Source organism: Condylostylus longicornis, unplaced genomic scaffold (assembly GCF_029603195.1).
Source record: "Condylostylus longicornis isolate FDR11 unplaced genomic scaffold, ASM2960319v2 ptg000003l, whole genome shotgun sequence".
Taxonomy (NCBI): domain Eukaryota; kingdom Metazoa; phylum Arthropoda; class Insecta; order Diptera; family Dolichopodidae; genus Condylostylus; species Condylostylus longicornis.
Genome location: NW_026577972.1, coordinates 3160595 through 3178455, shown reverse-complemented (window position 1 = coordinate 3178455; position 17861 = coordinate 3160595). Strand labels below are relative to the sequence as shown.

Below are 17861 nucleotides of genomic sequence, written 5' to 3'. Positions count from 1 at the left end.
AAGAAATAAAAAAAAATCATTTATAATTGTACTTCTTTTGCAATTTCCCATAATTCTCGTCAGAATATTTTCGACTCAGTTTTTCTTCATACAATATATTAAAAAATAATATTAAAAAAAAATACGAAAGCATTATCTATTTTCAATGTCTGTCGGTAACAGTATCAATAATTGTCCAACAACATCATCATTATTGGCTTCAACGCCAATATCTTCCTCTCCATCATCGGTATCGCCGTCGTCTTCTTCATCATCTTCTACAACAACATCCAGTTTATCTTCATCACTTTTAATAAATAATAGTGTTGCAGCCGTAAATCTATTAAATTCAATCCATTGCCATAATAATAACAATAATAGTAATAACGCTAACAATAACAATAATAGTAACAATAACTCGAATAATAATACAAATATTAATAGTACAAATAATGGCAATAATAAAAAAACTAATAATAATAATAATAATATAACCAATACAAATAATTTAACTAACAATAATAAAAATAATAATAGCAATACTAGCATTAATAATATAAATAATACTAAAAACAATAATAATACAAATAATACCAATACAAATAAAAATAATAATAGTAATAATAAAAATAATAGCAACAATTCTAACACAAATATAAATAATAATAACAATAATATTAATAATAATATTAATAATAATAATAATAATAATAATAATAATAGCAATAATAATAATAAAAATAATAATATTATTAGTAATACTAATAATAATAATAATAATAATAGTAATAATAATAATATTAATATTAGTAATAACACAAATTGTAAAAATAGTAATAATAACAATAATAATTTGAACAATAATACGAAAATTAACACGAATACGAATTTTAATTTAAATCCTAATGTAAATCATGCTAAAAATAATACAAATAATACAGGAATCGTAGAAGATCAAAGAGCATTGCAATTAGCATTAGAATTATCAATGGTTGGTTTATCAGAAAATAATAGCAATAATAATAACATAAATAATAATAATAGTAATAATGGTAGCAATAATATATTGACATCAAATAACAATAGTGTAAATAATAATAATAATAATCATCACCATCCGCAACCGCAGCCGCAATACCATCAGCATCAACAACAGCACCAGCAGTTACAACAAGCACAACAACATCAATTACATAATAGTTTAGCAAATTGTTTAAACGTAACAAATACAAATAATTTATTTGCTGAATTAAATTTAACAAATGGTTTTAATTCAGCTGCTGTTGCTGCAGCTGCATTAGCAGCATCAAATAATATTACAAATAATGGTCTTAATAATGTTGTAACACCATCAGCTGCAGCTGCAGCAGCAGTCGCAGCAGCAGGTGTTACATCATTTGCTGCACTGTTACCAAATATTGAAGATCGCTCAAAAAAATCACAAAATATGACTGAATGTGTTCCTGTACCAAGCTCTGAACATGTCGCCGAAATAGTTGGAAGGCAAGGTAAGTAACACCCACATGATAATTATTTTTTTGGAACTATTAAATAAAGAATTTCAATTTTATATTGAAGCCAATCTAATTTATTCAAATAATCAATTTTATACGCTATTCCCATTTTCTTTGTGGTAACCAGCATTAAAATTATTCTTATTAAAAGAATGCTGAGATTAATTAAGTAAAAATTATTGTTTCGATAATAGAACACATTTAGCGGTAGTAAAAGTTTCTTCTTATAATACGAGTATAGCAATTTTTTAATAAAAATATTACTAAACTCGTCCTTTACGAAGCCAAAACCCTTTTGTAGCATTAAGCCGCATGTTATTACGGCGAGTACTTAAAAATAATATTTAAAAGATGAGGTCAGATTTCTGGAAAAATCTTCCAATTCTCCGTCCAGAGAAAGAGATTATCGATTTGCGCACCTAGATATTAAATAACTTGAACCTCCTCGATTACATTATTAATTTTTCATTCATCATTAATTTTTAATTCGGCAATATCTTCTATTGTTGAATACCATGCATTTCGTTTTATTTAAATTTAGTTTTAACTTGTTCATATATAACCAATCAAAACACTTTAAGTTTTCATTAATTTTGAGAAACACTCCTCAGAACTACCGCAACCTCTCGTTAAGAGACGACCTGCAGTCCAGAACCGTTGTGGATGTGGAAGTCTCAGAACCCAATGTTCTTATCGTGGCGTGGGTGTCAGTGAAAAAAATTACACTACCAGCCCATACTACATTGCAGTGAAGCCAGCGCAGAGCCTCCGCAATCGCGACCACTTCGGCCTGAAAGACACTGCAGTGATCCGGTAAACGGAAGGAGAGCTCAAAATCCAATTGCTCAGAATAAACTCCCCCACCTATCCTGCCGTAGGTGTAAAAATGGACGGATCCACCCTCAACAGCTCCCTCGCTTAGCCATGCATGCCTAAGCGAAATCAAGATCCCAAAGTTCCTCGTGAATGAGAATTTTTCCCATCATGCGTCCCCCCCCCTCGGGTGACATGACCGTTGAGACGCTGCCTGTAAACGCACTGCAGATCCCGCAGCCATCTGCCGACTCAGTAAATCTAATGGCAGCAGATGGAAGAGAATCTCAAGCGCCTGCGTAGGGGTGGAGCGTAATACCCTACTAATGCAGACAATGGCCATTTTTGAATTCGTGGGCTATCATTCAGGCGTTGTCCGGACTTTCAGTTCATGGCTCTTTGAGAACTCTGATAGATAAAGTTTGTTCAAATCTAAAACAAAAATTAACTTAGGCTTAGGCTTAAACTTAAACTAAATAATATATAATATAATATAAATAAATATATTATTAAATGTAGTTATATATATAACTGTATATTTAATATAAATTCCTAAATAACTAGAAATGTTTATTCAAAAATAAATAAAATTCATAACAAATAATTCAAGATATTCAATAACAAATTTTAAATATAAAGGCAAAAAAAAAGTATAATAAGACATAAATTACAGAAATAGTTAATTAAATTCATTCTTGAAAAGAGAATATCACGTTTGAATGAAAATATAAAAAATGCAGATAATAATTTATAAGTATATTGTTAGGTAATGTAAAGAAATATATATATAAAAGGAGTCGAACGGATTACCGAATAACATTAGTTGATGACTCAATTTGTGAGTAATCAAATTCCAATAACATTTTAAAGAACAAACATTTTAAAGAAAAGTTTGCCTAAATTACGGGGCAATTTTTTTTTCTAAATATTTCTTGTGGTAAGTCTATCTATAATTTTGATTCATTCAAATAAACTACATTAAATAATATGAACAAAATATGTACATATATATGAACCTATTTGTATCTATATGTATTTGTATAATAATACCACATTATAAATTCCAGGACAAATATTTTGCCTATACTCGTATTACCGTGCAAATTTTTTTTCTTAATATTTCTTGTGGTCAGTCTATCTATATTTCAGTTGAACCAATTTTGAAGAATTAAAGCCTATCAATAGTTAATTAACTTTTGACGTATGTCAAGTCTCAGAAACGCAAAATATTGAACAGGTTTTAAGAAATCATATTATTTAAACTTTTTCAATTTTTAATGTTATCCTTTCGGACCTTTCTTCCCTGACATATACGTATAATATGTAAGTGTCTATGTAATGATATAATATGTTATAATATATGTCAAAACACAAGTTTATGTTAAATTAATGTTCAAAATTACTACGCTCTTATATAACAAAACTCTATTATACATTATATATATAAATTTTATAATTTGTAAAAATAAATTTTTATTAATTTATAATATTTTAATAATAATAAAATCGTGGGCATTTAATTTCAATTAAATTATTTAAATTTTTTTGAACATAAAATTTGTTATTTTTATACTACATATACATTTATATAAAAAATAAAATTTCTGTGTTGTGTAAAGTGCATTTACGAGTATGTATATATGAAAATTGCGCACATTTCATTTATAGAAAATAAATAATAAAAGCAATGTAAATAATACATTATTTTTAACGACCTCATTGCATACAATAAGGGAGATGATGTTATAGCACGAAATTTCGAATATTGAGTTTTCGTGGGGAACGTACTTCTCCATGGTAGGGAAGCGTAAATAATTTTTTTTAAGAAGACCTGACATAATGCTTTTTACCTTAAAAAGAAAAATCTGTTTGCCTGTCTGCTGGTCTATGTGTGAAAGTGTGTATCGCAACTAAATTCTGTAAAATTGAAAATATGTTCTTTGTATATGGTAGATCAATTTATATAATTATGTTTGGGTATATTTGAAAAGAGATAAACAAAAGTACTCTAATTTTCTTCGTCCCTTAAATAAGAAAAATACCAAAAATTTTTATATGTTATTATATATTATTATATTGCAATAATATTTGATGTAAAATAATATTATTTATACAAAATGTTGTTAAATATATAATGTAATATAAATTAATATGAGTACACGTATGTATATGTACATATTATATATAAATAACTGTGAGAAACATAATGAATAACATATTATTATATACAATCGTATATATTTATAATTCATAATACATCTAACATAGTATAGGCGATTAACCAACATTATTTTCTTTGGGAGCAATGAACGTTGTATATTATGTAAAAAAATAGGATAATATAATATCAATACATTATGTATAACATATTATTTACTAATAAATATATTATTCACTTACATTTGTCTTTGTGTTATATTATATGTTGTGTATGTTTAATATATATATATGTGTTTTCCCAACATATATGTATTTAAATAGTAAAGTTTTTGCTATGAAATTTTTATTCTTTTTATATAAAATATTTTTATAATTTTAACATCTCTTCAGAGAATAAGTAGTAAAAAAACCAAAAAACAAAAATAAAATAAAAAGAAAATATTTCATTCTTATATTTTTATTTTCGCTTTTTTATTCCGTTTTCCGACAAAATAAGAGCTAAAATTTATGAGTATAAAAACAAGTAGACATACAAGTATACGCATGTGTACATACATTGAAGGAAATTATATGGGAGCCAATTGTGTATGTATTAATAAAAGAAAATTTTATTTCACATTGCAAGAGTAAAAATATTTTAATATATAGAAATTTAGAAATTTAGAGTTCAAAAAATGAAAAATCCTAAAAATATCAAAAATTAAGTAGAATTAGAATCAAATCTTTTTCTAATTAATATTAAAATTTTAAAATTAAAAATACCAAATTTTTAAATTAGTACATTCTATACAATCAGCTAGTAACTTCTATACAATCTTTACATTACATATAAATTTTTTTAAATCGGTTAGTAATTATCGAAGTTACAGCCATTTTTGACTATTTATTGTGAATTTGTCAAATTTTGCAAATTCAAAAAAGTAATGGCTTCTTCTACTGCGGCACAGCATTGTTGATCTTAAGCTCATTGTTGATCAGAAAAAAAATTATTTCAACCTCCACCCTCTTTCAAGCTATCGCTTCTCAAAATTTGTAAAATCGAATTTTCTGCAGTATTTATACGAAACTTCAGGTTTTTTCAAATTTCTATAAACAAAAAAGGCTAACGGTACATGACTGCCATCAAAAAATATAATTATTTTTTCTAACTGACACAATTAACCCTTGAATTCGATCATTATGTTAACGCTTCAATTTTGTTTCTGGTCCGATCCTAAATGTATGCAATCCTTGAATTATTGCGTTATATGAATGAAAGCAATTTTAATAATGAAGTCGATTGCTTTTAAAAGCTGCATTTCCAATTGTTCAAAGAATAAGGGTTACTTTACAAACCATTGGCTTGAACCAACTTTATTTTTTTCTTATTTCTTCAGCATACAATCTTGAACACATATTAAAAATATAAATGTTTAAAAAATTACTGCTAGCTGCTATACGCTTCTCCAAATTAATGTAAACCGATATGATAATAAGAGAATAATTTCAATAGATCGTTTTTATTACTTGGACCTACAGCTCTACAGCCTTCCTCCAGAAAAAATGGCATATTTTCCTATTGCTTATTAAAGAAGAATGTGTTATTTTGCAAACCGGATGCTGGTCTCATTAACGATTTTTTTTTGTTTATATAAAATAATATTGTTAATACAATTTTTCTTTCTTTCCCTCTAAAATATTGTTATTTTACATACGCACTGAATGCGGCTCGTAATAGTTCTACGTAATAGTTCTACGGTATGATGATCTCAAGATGTTGTCGGTCGAAGAAGACAATATTTTTCTTGGAATTTTTTTAAATTTTTTTGAAATTGAAAAATTTTAATAAGTTTTTTCTATTTTCCGTTGAAAAATATGCAACACCGCCGAAAAATATGCAACAAATCCAATATTAAATGAAAAGGATTTAGAGAAAAAGGAAAAATAAATTTAGAAATATTTTTAAATTTAGAAATTTTTTAGAAAGCATCGTTCGTTGTGCATCATTAAAAAGTTTCACTCTTGCTTAAAAATCTCAATCAGTTATGTTGACTTATTTCACTATCTAACTATCTAACGTTTATTTTTTTTGTAAAAAACATAAATATTGAGAAGCTAAACGAAGCAAATTTACATACTTTAATATAAAAAAACCGAGCTTTCACGGGGAAGTGAAAAGGGTAAATTATGTTATATATCTTCACATACAGATATGTCGAAGCGAATAATGAAAACCTGTTATTACTAGAAAGGTAAGATTATGTCTAAGCAAATATTGTGCGAGGCAATTTCGAAATAAATCAAAAATCGCTAAATAATTATAATTTTTATAGTGACCTGACCAGGATTTTTACGTACGAATCCAACTGTTAAGAGATCGGTACGATAATCTGTCAGATTCTTAGAATATAAGAAGAAATAAAAATTTGGTATAAAAATTTTGGCAGGTACACCATACAACTTACATATAATTTTAATTACATAGAATTAAAAAAATTCATATTCAAAGAAAACAGAGGAATAATTTGAGCAAAAAAAACAAAATCTTTTGTTGTTATTATTGCCTTTTTTATTTTTCTTTAAAGCAGTATATGAAAATGGTACTGAGGATCCGTTTAAATTTCAGCAGCGCGCAAAATTAAAATAATACATACAAATCTAAATAAAATTGTATATAAAATATATGGATTCGTATAATACAAATGCATGCACATGGAAAACGTGTAAATGTGTAGGTGTATACTTGAATAACTGTGTACAAGTACACGAATGTAATATATATATATATGTATAGCCACTAGTGCGTTATGTGCTATGCCAATGATTGTTCGGCATCAAATTTATTTCCTCATTACCGACTGCATTGCATAAAATAAGGGAGGTTATGTGTTGTCAACAAATGTTCCATATCGAGTTTTCGGTGGGAAAGCACTTCTCCATCGTAGGGAAGTGTAAATAAACTATTTTTATCAACCTGTCGGTCTGACCTGTCTGTTTGTTTGTGTGCACGCGTGTGTCTCACGTTTGGCTGAACCGATTTTGATGAAATTTTATATGTGAATTTGTTTTGGCTATGTCATGGATTGATCACCTTTTGGGATATATAAGCTTTGGGAATTGAACTTTTTTATAGACCAATTTTAAACTTTTGCCCATATAAAGGGAACTAATCAACCAATTTTCTTGAAATTAACTATTTAAATTTCGAGTTTTAAAACAGTGAACATAAACATTTTTTGGAACAATCAAAATTTGATGTTTGATTTCTGGGTGTAACCGAACTAACTGGCGAGCATTTTAGGGAACTTGGATGACCATGGCGAAACTCTACTTAGAGCCAAATTTACATTTTTCTAGGTATGTTAACTGAAAGCTTACTAACGTCCTAAAAATTGAAAAAAGTATTTAACAGGAATTTTTATAATATTCTGTAACACTTTTACTTAACTAGACAATACACATTGTGGCCGGTTATATGTTGAACACATCAGAATTTTTTTGTATTATCAATGTATTGGCAATGACGGCAAAATTGTATATATACACATAAGTTGTTTAGTATGCTCAACTCAACGTTTTCCCTTTAAAATAATATAGTATGTTTTGCATTATCTTTTTCATTTGACAACTAGGACACATTAATTTAAGGAAAACTTACAAGAAAATTATGTGCGTCCAATATATACATATAAATATATTCTTGATTTATAACAATAAAATTATATATTTAAAAAATTTTTCATTATTTGGTAAATACGAGTATAAGATTGGCCCCTCTGATATATGTAAATATATATTATATGTATATATCAGACTTCGGTTAGCTACTTATGACCCGTGGGTAACAAATTATTTTTCGCGAAAAATTTTAAATGGCCCAATTAAGTTTGAAAATTATATATATATATATATATATATATATACGTTCAAGATTATGAAGAAGAAGTTTTGCATTATAGAGAACTCATTTTGTAGTTGATGACGTTCAAAAAAAATATATGCATAAACGGGAATTAATTATTAAATTTACATTATGTTATAAAAATGTTTTACGCTTGATCTAATAAATTGAATCGGCATCTTAACAAAAAATATAATATTTTCCTCAACTAAATTATTTATAAGCAATACAATCTTTTTACAAAAATTTTTTCTTTTTTGAAAATTATAAATTTAAAAGTCAACCTCAATGTATGCATTATAATTATTACCCTATTAATAATACCTGCACTTCGTGGAGGGTATATTAACTTTGGTATGGAGTTTGTAACTACTTGAAGGAGTGATCTGTGGTATGGACATATATATATATATATTCTTGCTCAGCGTAAAATTCTGCGTTGCTTTAGACAAGTCCGTCCGTCCGATCGCACGATAACTCAAAAATGAAGAGTGCAATCGACACCAAACTTTCACAAGTTGTTTATTTTATGCCAAATTCGAACCCTATTGTAATTCGGGTAGCGGCCATACAACTCTAAGAGTTTATTTTAAATATTTTAAAAACTAATTGAGGTATTAATATGAAATTTTGTAGAGGTGTGTCCAATTGCATTTTACATATGTTCTAAAAATTTAAATAGGATGGTAGCGCTGGTTCGGATGGCTGCCATACAACTTCAAAAGCAAATTTTTTATATTCGGAAAAATAATAAAGTCAGATTTATGAAACTTGGCAGTCGTTTGTCCAATTTTATTTCAGATATATTTCTGAAATTTTAGTGGCATTTCTGGACAGGTTCGAGTACCTGCTATACAACGCCAAAAGCTAAATTTAAATATTTGGAAAAATAATAAATTCAGATTCATGAAACTTGGCAATCGTATGTCCAATAGGTCAGACATATTTTTGAAGTTTTGGTTGAATACAACTCTAAAAACTAATTTTAAGTACTATGAAGATTAACAAAGTTAGATTCATAAAACTTGGCAGTTATATGTCCAATTATAGGTCAAGTATATTCTTGAAGTTTTGGTTGAATTGCTAGACGAGTTTGAGTACCTGCCATACAACTCCAAAAGCTAATTTTAAATATTTAGAAAACTAATAAAGTCGGATCTTCAAACCAAAACTTCAAGTTGAATTGCTTGTCAGGTTTGGGTAGGTGCCATAGAAGTCCAAAAGCTAATTTTAAATATTTGGAAAAATAATAAAGTGAGATTAATGAAACTTGGCAGTCGTATGTCCAATTATAGGTCAGACATATCCGTAAAGTTTCTATAAAATGGTTTCACAGATTTGAGTAATTGCTATACCACAATGAAAGGTGCAGGTAAAATTCAATCGGATATGATCGGATTGAAACGTTTTTATTTGTTTAGAGTTATTTTAATAGAACATTGGTTTCATTAGTTAGACTTGAGCTATAAATATTTACATAAAAACTCTATAAAATTATTAAAAGAAAATGCTGTTTTTTAAAACCATAAATGTTTTTTTTAAAATCATTGTTGAATTGCGGAATTACAATTAAAATACATTTAATTGTAAATTTAATTTATTAATACATTTATATGAGCAACAAGATTTTTTAACTTCCCAGATGAGCAATTATTCAAGGGATTCTATTTTCAGTTTATAAAATTGAATCTGAACATTTCTGCCAGACAGGCACAAGTTACACTTGGAATATTGTTTCCTATATTACCATAACCAATCCTAATAGGTGGTTGATACAATAAAAAGATTTCTTCGTCTGTATATTTGTGCATAACGTATTGGGGTGACAAAGCAAATTGACTTGACGTTATAACTGCGAATAATCACACTTTAAGTTTCTTTTTATACCCTGCACTTCGTGAAGGGTATATTAACTTTGGTATGGAGTTTGTAACTACTTGAAGGAGTCATCTGTGGTATGGACATATATATATATTCTTGCTCAGCGTAAAATTCTGCGTTGATTTAGACATGTCCGTCCGTCCGTCCGTCCGTCCGTCCGTCCGTCCGTCCGTCCGTCCGTCCGTCCGTCCGTCCGTCCGTCCGATCGCACGATAACTCAAAAACGAATAATGCAATCGACACCAAACTTTCACAAGTTGCTTCTTTTGTGCCAAGGACGAACCCTATTGTTATTGGACCAATTCGGACAACGGGGTCGGGTAGCTGCCATACAACTCAAAGAGTTTATTTTAATTATTTCAAAAACTAATAAAGGTACAAATATAAAATTTTGTATACATGTGTCCAATTACATTCTACATATGCTCTAAAACTTTTAATGAGATAGCTGCACCGGTTCGGGTGGCTGCCATACAACTCCAAAAGCAAATTTTTTATATTCGGCAAAATAATAAAGTTAGATTCATGAAACTTGGCAGTCGTGTGTCCAATTATAGGTCAAAGATATTTCTGAAGTTTTGGTGGAATTGCTTGACAGGTTCGAGTAGCTCCCATACAAGTTCAAAAGCTTACTTTAAATATCTGAAAAAATAAAAAAGTTAGATTCATCAAACTTGGCAGTTGTGTGTCCAATTATAGATCAGATATACCTGCGAAGTTTTAGTGGAATTGCTTGACAGGTTCGGGTACCTGCCATACAACTCCAAAAGCTAATTTTAAATATTTGGACAAATAATACAGTTAAATTCATGAAACTTGACAGTTGTGTGTCCAATTATAGATCAGATATATTTGCAAAGTTTTAGTGGAATTGCTTGGCAGGTTCGGGTACCTGCCATACAACTCCAAAAGCTAATTTTAAATATTTTGAAAAATAATAAAGACAGATTCATGAAACTTGGCAGTTGTGTGTCCAATTATAGGTCAAAGATATTTCTGAAGTTTTGGTGGTATTGCTTGACAGGTTCGAGTGGCTCCCATGCAAGTCCAAAAGCTTATTTTAAATATTTGGAAAAGTAATAAAGTTAGATTCATGAAACTTGGCAATTGTGTGTCCAATTATAGATCATATATATTAGCGAAGTTTTAGTGGAATTGCTTGGCAGGTCCGGGTACCTGCCATACAACTCCAAAAGCTAATTTTAAATATTTGGAAAAATAATAAAGTCAGATTCACGAAACTTGGTAGTTGTGTGTTCAGTTATAGATCAGACATATCCGTGAAGTTTCTATAGAATGTTTCACAGGTTTGAGTAATTGCTATACAACAATGAAAGGTGCAGGGTATAATTCAATCGGTTCATACCGACTGAAACGTTTTTACTTGTTTTAAGTTTTTTTAATTACTGTCATTTATTTTGAATTTTATAGTTTATTTATACAGCAATTAATATTTATTTTCGCTAGGACTTTTTATGAGTAGCAATTGTAGTCCAAATAATTATATGCATTTTAGCGTTCTAATAAAAATATTACTTTATAAAATTAAGGAGCTGAAACCAAATTGTAACACAAATTCGCTTTGCGATGGCGATAGCCGTAGTGTTTTTTTGATTTTGCCAAAGGTGTGCACAAGATTATGAAAATGTTTTTGAAAATTTTCTTTAAATTCTAAGGACGCTAATAAGTTTTTAGCGAATATAGTTAGAAAAATGTAACTTTGGCTCTTACTCAAAGTTCAGTGCCTATTCCTATACATTGTCTGTAAGTGCCTTTACTTACACTTGTTAAAATTAGGATTCAAACTAAATTGTAAAATGAGGTACTTAAAAAGTTAGTCGTAGTTCGCATTGAAAGACTTATAAACATAAATACACATATACCTAGTTTATATGGCACCTTGAGTACTTGACTCGAAATTAGTTTTAAACCCAAGCTGCGTTTTTACCGTGCCAGTCTGGAAGTCTTGAAATTATTTCAAGTCGCACATTTCAAGTTAGGCAAATTTTTAATTAACTTGAGTGAAGCCGGTATCAAGTCAAGTAACGTTAATATGAAAATAAAATATGCTTTAAGTACGCATGAAGCTGCTATATAATTGAGGTAATAGACAAAATGCGTATTATTCTTTGATCTAACGTATAATAAAGAAACCTAAACTATTTATTATTATTTATAATTAAACCGCTTAAAAATTTATTTAATTTAATTTAAAATACAATCGTTTAAAATAAATATGTTTTTTCTGCGCACGAAATCTAAAAATTTTCCTCCCCTGTAATTTTTTTCTATTATTTCGTGTTTGTTGTTCATGTACTTGCATATATGCGTTCATATCTGCAACTACACTGCCATACACATATACAATACATGTGAATTATCTGTATTCTTGTAATTCATATTTATGAGTCTACAATATATTTTATTAATATATATATATTAATCACATGATTCACAATATAATAATCACATTTCTATAGAAATCACTAATTGGAAAAACGAATAAATTTTGCATTGGAATAAACAAAAATAAAGTTCTGTCAAGTCAATGGCTTCTATTGTAGCACTTTTCCCTTCAACAAGTAAAAATATTGCTTTTAAATACAGTCTATGTATACCCACCACACTATTAAAATTATTTTCATTCATAAACGAAACTATTTTAGGATTGTATATATTTATAGGATGAACGATTTATGCAGTCTTTGAAATAAAGCAAAAATTAATTTAAAGAGGGGTTAACATAATGGTTAATTGCGAATTTAATGGTTAATTGCCTGAGTTAAGAAAAATAATTATATCAAGAGGCGATAACTTGAGAGCGGGTGGAGATGGAAAAAAATTTTCGCAACAGATGCCGCAACTCGAAAGACTTTCCAAATATACAAAATGATTAGAAAATTAAAACTAATCTATCTTTCTTGCCCCCAACAGTTTTCAACCTGTAATTTACAAAATAATTTTAAAATTAAAGTTAATTGTCCAGGATGGAAAGCTTATAAAATTTTGCAATAAAATGAGTGGTTTATTTTCAGTTTCCACCTTTTTCACCCCTTTCGAACTATAGTAGTTGTCTTGAATTTATAATTGCATTGCATTTATGAGATAAAAGGGTTCTCCAGAGAAAAAAACTTGTCCCAACAAAGAGAGAATGTTAAATAAACTTCATTTCCGTACAGTCAACACTGTACGGAAATGAAGTTTATTTAACATTCATTACTTAATTCTATAAGCGAATTACAATTTAACTATGATGAATTCACATAAGTAACATTTTTTTATTTTTATTTTATTCAATACATAAACTCAAAAAGAGAGTTAGCTCGCATAAAGTGTTTACATTGTTCTATATTTATATAATGTTAAATAAGATAAAGAAGTTTAGTTATGAAAATTCAAAGTAAAATGTAAGTTAACTAACTAAAACTAATTTTTTCTTAAAAAGTATTAAAATATAGATAAATTTATAAATTACATTTTATTTAATTTATAAATTACATTTTATAAACAGCATTATTGTGCCTTTAGTAATAATTTTAGGTGTTGAGTATTCAATTGCCTCGATTATATTAGAATATGGAAGTGTTTCTGTTTCAATTACGAGAGAATTTCCTCGTCGTATAGTATATTTGTGGTAATAATTTTCGCTTTTTGCAGTTGTATTGCATTTATAACTTCTTTCAATTCTTCTTTGATAATGCCTAAATGGTTGTATAGAATTTGGTCATATTGTATATCGTCATGAAGTTTACTGGATATTTCGTTGTAACTTCTTATAATTTCTTGTGTTGTATACGTATTCATTAGAACATCGTTAGTTTTGTACTATTGTTTGTTTTTTTTCGACTATGGTATATTAGTTTTGAAAAATTTTGTCCCAGTCTGTATGGTCTGGAGATCCAGTTACCCATTTTCATGCGTTGCCTAACCAGTTAATGTAGCGTCTCGATCTTTTTGGTTCATCAATAAAGAAAATACAAAAATTTAAAAATACAAAAACAAAATTCCGCCATTAGCTTCTCGATTTGTTTTATTTGATAACTGAGTTGGGATTTGAGTTTATTTTTAGTAACTTGCTGTACTTCTTTTGCAACAAATTCCAAGTCCTCAAGATTTATTTTGTGGATTAGATGAAAATTGCCGCTTAAAATGTAACCAAGGCCCTATTTGATGGTGACCGACTGCGTGCCATATTAAAAAATTTCGAAGGGTGTTGCTTACACAAATATCTTTAGTCTTGAAAAAGAAAACTGTTTAATTAGTTAGGCTGGAATTCTTCTTCTTGAAGGCATCCTAAACCTAAATTCTTCTTGAAGGCATCTTATACTTTCCATGATCGTGGAATGCACTTTTTCAACAGCTCCATTGACTTCGCTTGTTTGTGACGATGTTAAATAAATGTCGATACCAAGTGTTTTTAAGTAGTCTGTGACAACTGGATTGACTATTATCTTTGGTGCTGTGAAATAACGGATTATTTTAATGAATTTATCTATTTTAAGAACAGATCTATCTTTTATACGGAAGAATTCTGTGAATTTTGAGAATTTGTCGATATAATTGACAATTGTCGATTGTCAACTATGTCAATATGTGGAATCTCGGCTGGATAGGTTGGAACCGGTATTTCTAATAATTGTGGATTATCGGGATGGCGCTCATACTTGTTAATATTGTGAATATCACAGAGATTTGCGTTTTTTTATTCGACTAGGCATCTGCGGGAAATAGTATTTCTCCAGCAATTGCTGTTTATTTTCTTGCCAATTCCCGCGTGCTCTTTTATGTTCCTGTTGAATAACTCTAAACTGGCTTCTTTATTTCTGAAGTCTTCGACTATCACTTGGGTTATTCTCATTTTGTAAATCTGGAAGGTTTCGTGAAAGTCTTCTTGTAATTGCTAAATGAACTGTTCCGGTATTTTGATGCCATTGATAAGTGTTAGTAATAATCTTTCCTTTGAAATCTTTGTTAATGTAGCTTGGTCTATTCTTTCCAACTGTATAAAATGCCGGTGGAAATTTGGGTGTGGTTGTTCATACCCGTACAGAACCTTCTCTCCACTTATGATCAGTTGATTTCTGAAGACGTTTATGGGACCTTCGTGGTGAGATATTAAGTTGTTATCCTCTTCTGTATTGTGAGCTGTTTCAGTCGATGATGATGTTATAGTGCCTGAATTAAGAAACATATTTAGTTCTAGTGGCAACCGTGAGAGCGCATCAGCTACTTTACTCGTAGTTCCTTTGTTACACACGAGTTCGTAGTTATATTTTCGATGCGAGCTTTCCATTGTTTTAATTTCGAGTTATTATTAATGTTGCTCATTGTGAATGTTAAAGGCTGATGATCAGTCATTATCTTAATATTTGGCTATAGTTGCGAAATCCTTTATGAATCGTCAATAATAGGATGTAAGGCCGAGAAATGCCTTAGAGTCTTTGAGATTTTCAGGTGGCTTTATTTTTTGGATGGCTTCAATCCTCTTTGGGTCGGTTCGAATTCTTTCAGTTGTTATTAGAAATCTCGATAATTCAATCTCGAGTGTATCATCAATCATTCGCTGGAATATAGCGGACGCTGTAGTTTATCTGATAAGTTGTAGAATTGCTCGACATATTGGTTTATGCTTTACTATTTCGTAGTCTTCTAGGAAACTTTCTACTGTATGAATCCATATTACGTATTTTGTAGGATTCCCGTTAAATCGTCTGAGTTCCTTCACTGTATCGGGCAGTCTAGTAATGTCCTCTAGGTTTTCTTCGTCTTTCGGTCCTTGAAGGCGTTTCTGGGGAGCAATTTGAGCTGTTGCTCCAGCACTTTTGAGGCTCTGTTCCATTTGGTTGAGTCTTACTTCTAATTTTTTAATTATTTCTAGCTGCGCATTTACTGAGCTGGTCAATTATGTTAAGGCAGTTTGGATTACTTCTATTTTATTTATATAATTGGTTGATTCACTTACAAAATGCGAAATCCAATGTTCATCGGATTGTAAAAAAAATTCCTCTTGGATTGACGTTTCCTCGGATGGTTGGATACCTCGTAGAGTTCCCGTTTGGGTAAAAACGTTTATGCTTGTAATTACCGTACTAATGGTACGATGAGTCACTTCGGTGTAAGGTCCCTTGACTATGTTCTCACGGGTATAGCGGTTTCTTATTTGCGACAAGTTCTGAACGGTCCTATGTTCTTGCGGGTATGAAGCTGCTGAGCTTGGTAGTTGATTCTATTTATACGAATTAATTGATTACTTTGCATTTTAAAAGTGTGAGAAATAATTTTGCTAAGTATGCAGCGTAAGCAATAAGAATTTAAAATTAAAATTTATTTTAAAAATAAAAGTTTCAAGTTACAATTTCATAATAACGAAAAAGTTATACATTTGATTTTAAAAGCAATTTTGGGAAAGTTTTCTGCAAGAAAATTTGGAATTGCGCGTGAAGTACGTTATATACGATTCTATCGTTAACTTATAGTATGTATATGTATATTTATATAGGATAGACAATACGTTATATATTATGTACACATACATATGTATATAAAATAACTAAATGAAGTTCTATTAAATAAAATCTTTTTTGTATTTATAAATGTGTATACATCAATATATTATTACGATTATCTTAGCGCATGTTTTTAAATATTGAAAAAGTCAATGCCCTTTTCAAAATTTTCTATATACTTTCTGATATTGTATTCATTTATATACAACATGCGTATACATGATATATAAAATATATTTTACTTATATATAATGTATAAAATATATTTTACATATATATAATATCTAAAATATACTTTACATATATTTTATACATTCACAAATTAATTGAATTATATATTTATATTATATATTATGCTTTCAATGTTTATAAATAATAACTTATTGTTTTTATTGTATATGATTTTTATTAGTATTATTATTATTAGTACTAGCATGTTTAAGGGCGCCAGACACCCATCTTCGGTAATTATGGAATCGAAAGACGATTATAAATAATTTTTTTTCTGATTATTATACCGACCGTATTGTGTATACAATAGTCGGTAATAATCAACAAATTTTGCATATCGAGTTTTCGGTGGGAATGCACTTCTCCTTAGTAGTGAAGTGCAAATAAACTATTTTTAGCAGCCTGTCGGTCTGCCGGTCTGTCGGTCTGTGTGTGCATGTGTGTATCATAAGTTCGGCTGAACCGATTTTATGAGATTTTGTGTGTAAGTTTATTTCGACTGTGGCACGGATTGATAAACTTTTGGGATATATCAGGCCTCGGGAACTGCACTTTTTAGCGGGCCTGTTTTACATTTTTGACCATTTTGAATAAAATATTCAACCGATTTACTTGAAAGTTCATATATAAGTTTTGCTGGACCGGCCGCGAAAATTCTTATGTTTTGGAAGAAATCAAGCATTAGCAACTGGACGTTTACTACGGGCCAAATATACATTTTTGTGTATATAAAGAGAAATAATCAATCGATTTCATTGAAATTTAATATATGAATTCCTCGTATTAAAATAATGAACATATAAATTTTTTGGAAAGATCAGGGCTCGAAAACTGATTTGCGAATTAATGGAATTTCTTGAAATTTGATATTTGAGTTCTGGTTGTTACCGAAAATAA

General features: G+C 29.2%; 1 protein-coding gene across 1 annotated transcript in view; it reads left to right on the top strand.

Moving 5' to 3' along the window:
- Window positions 1-721: 721 nt before the first annotated feature.
- LOC129606027 (RNA-binding protein MEX3B) overlaps window positions 722-17861 on the top strand; it is a 70526-nt gene continuing 53386 nt past the window's right edge. The window contains exon 1 of the mRNA XM_055516082.1: window positions 722-1487. Within this exon, the coding sequence (XP_055372057.1) occupies window positions 968-1487 (520 nt within the window). The 5' untranslated portion in view covers window positions 722-967. The remainder of the gene's footprint in view (window positions 1488-17861) is intronic.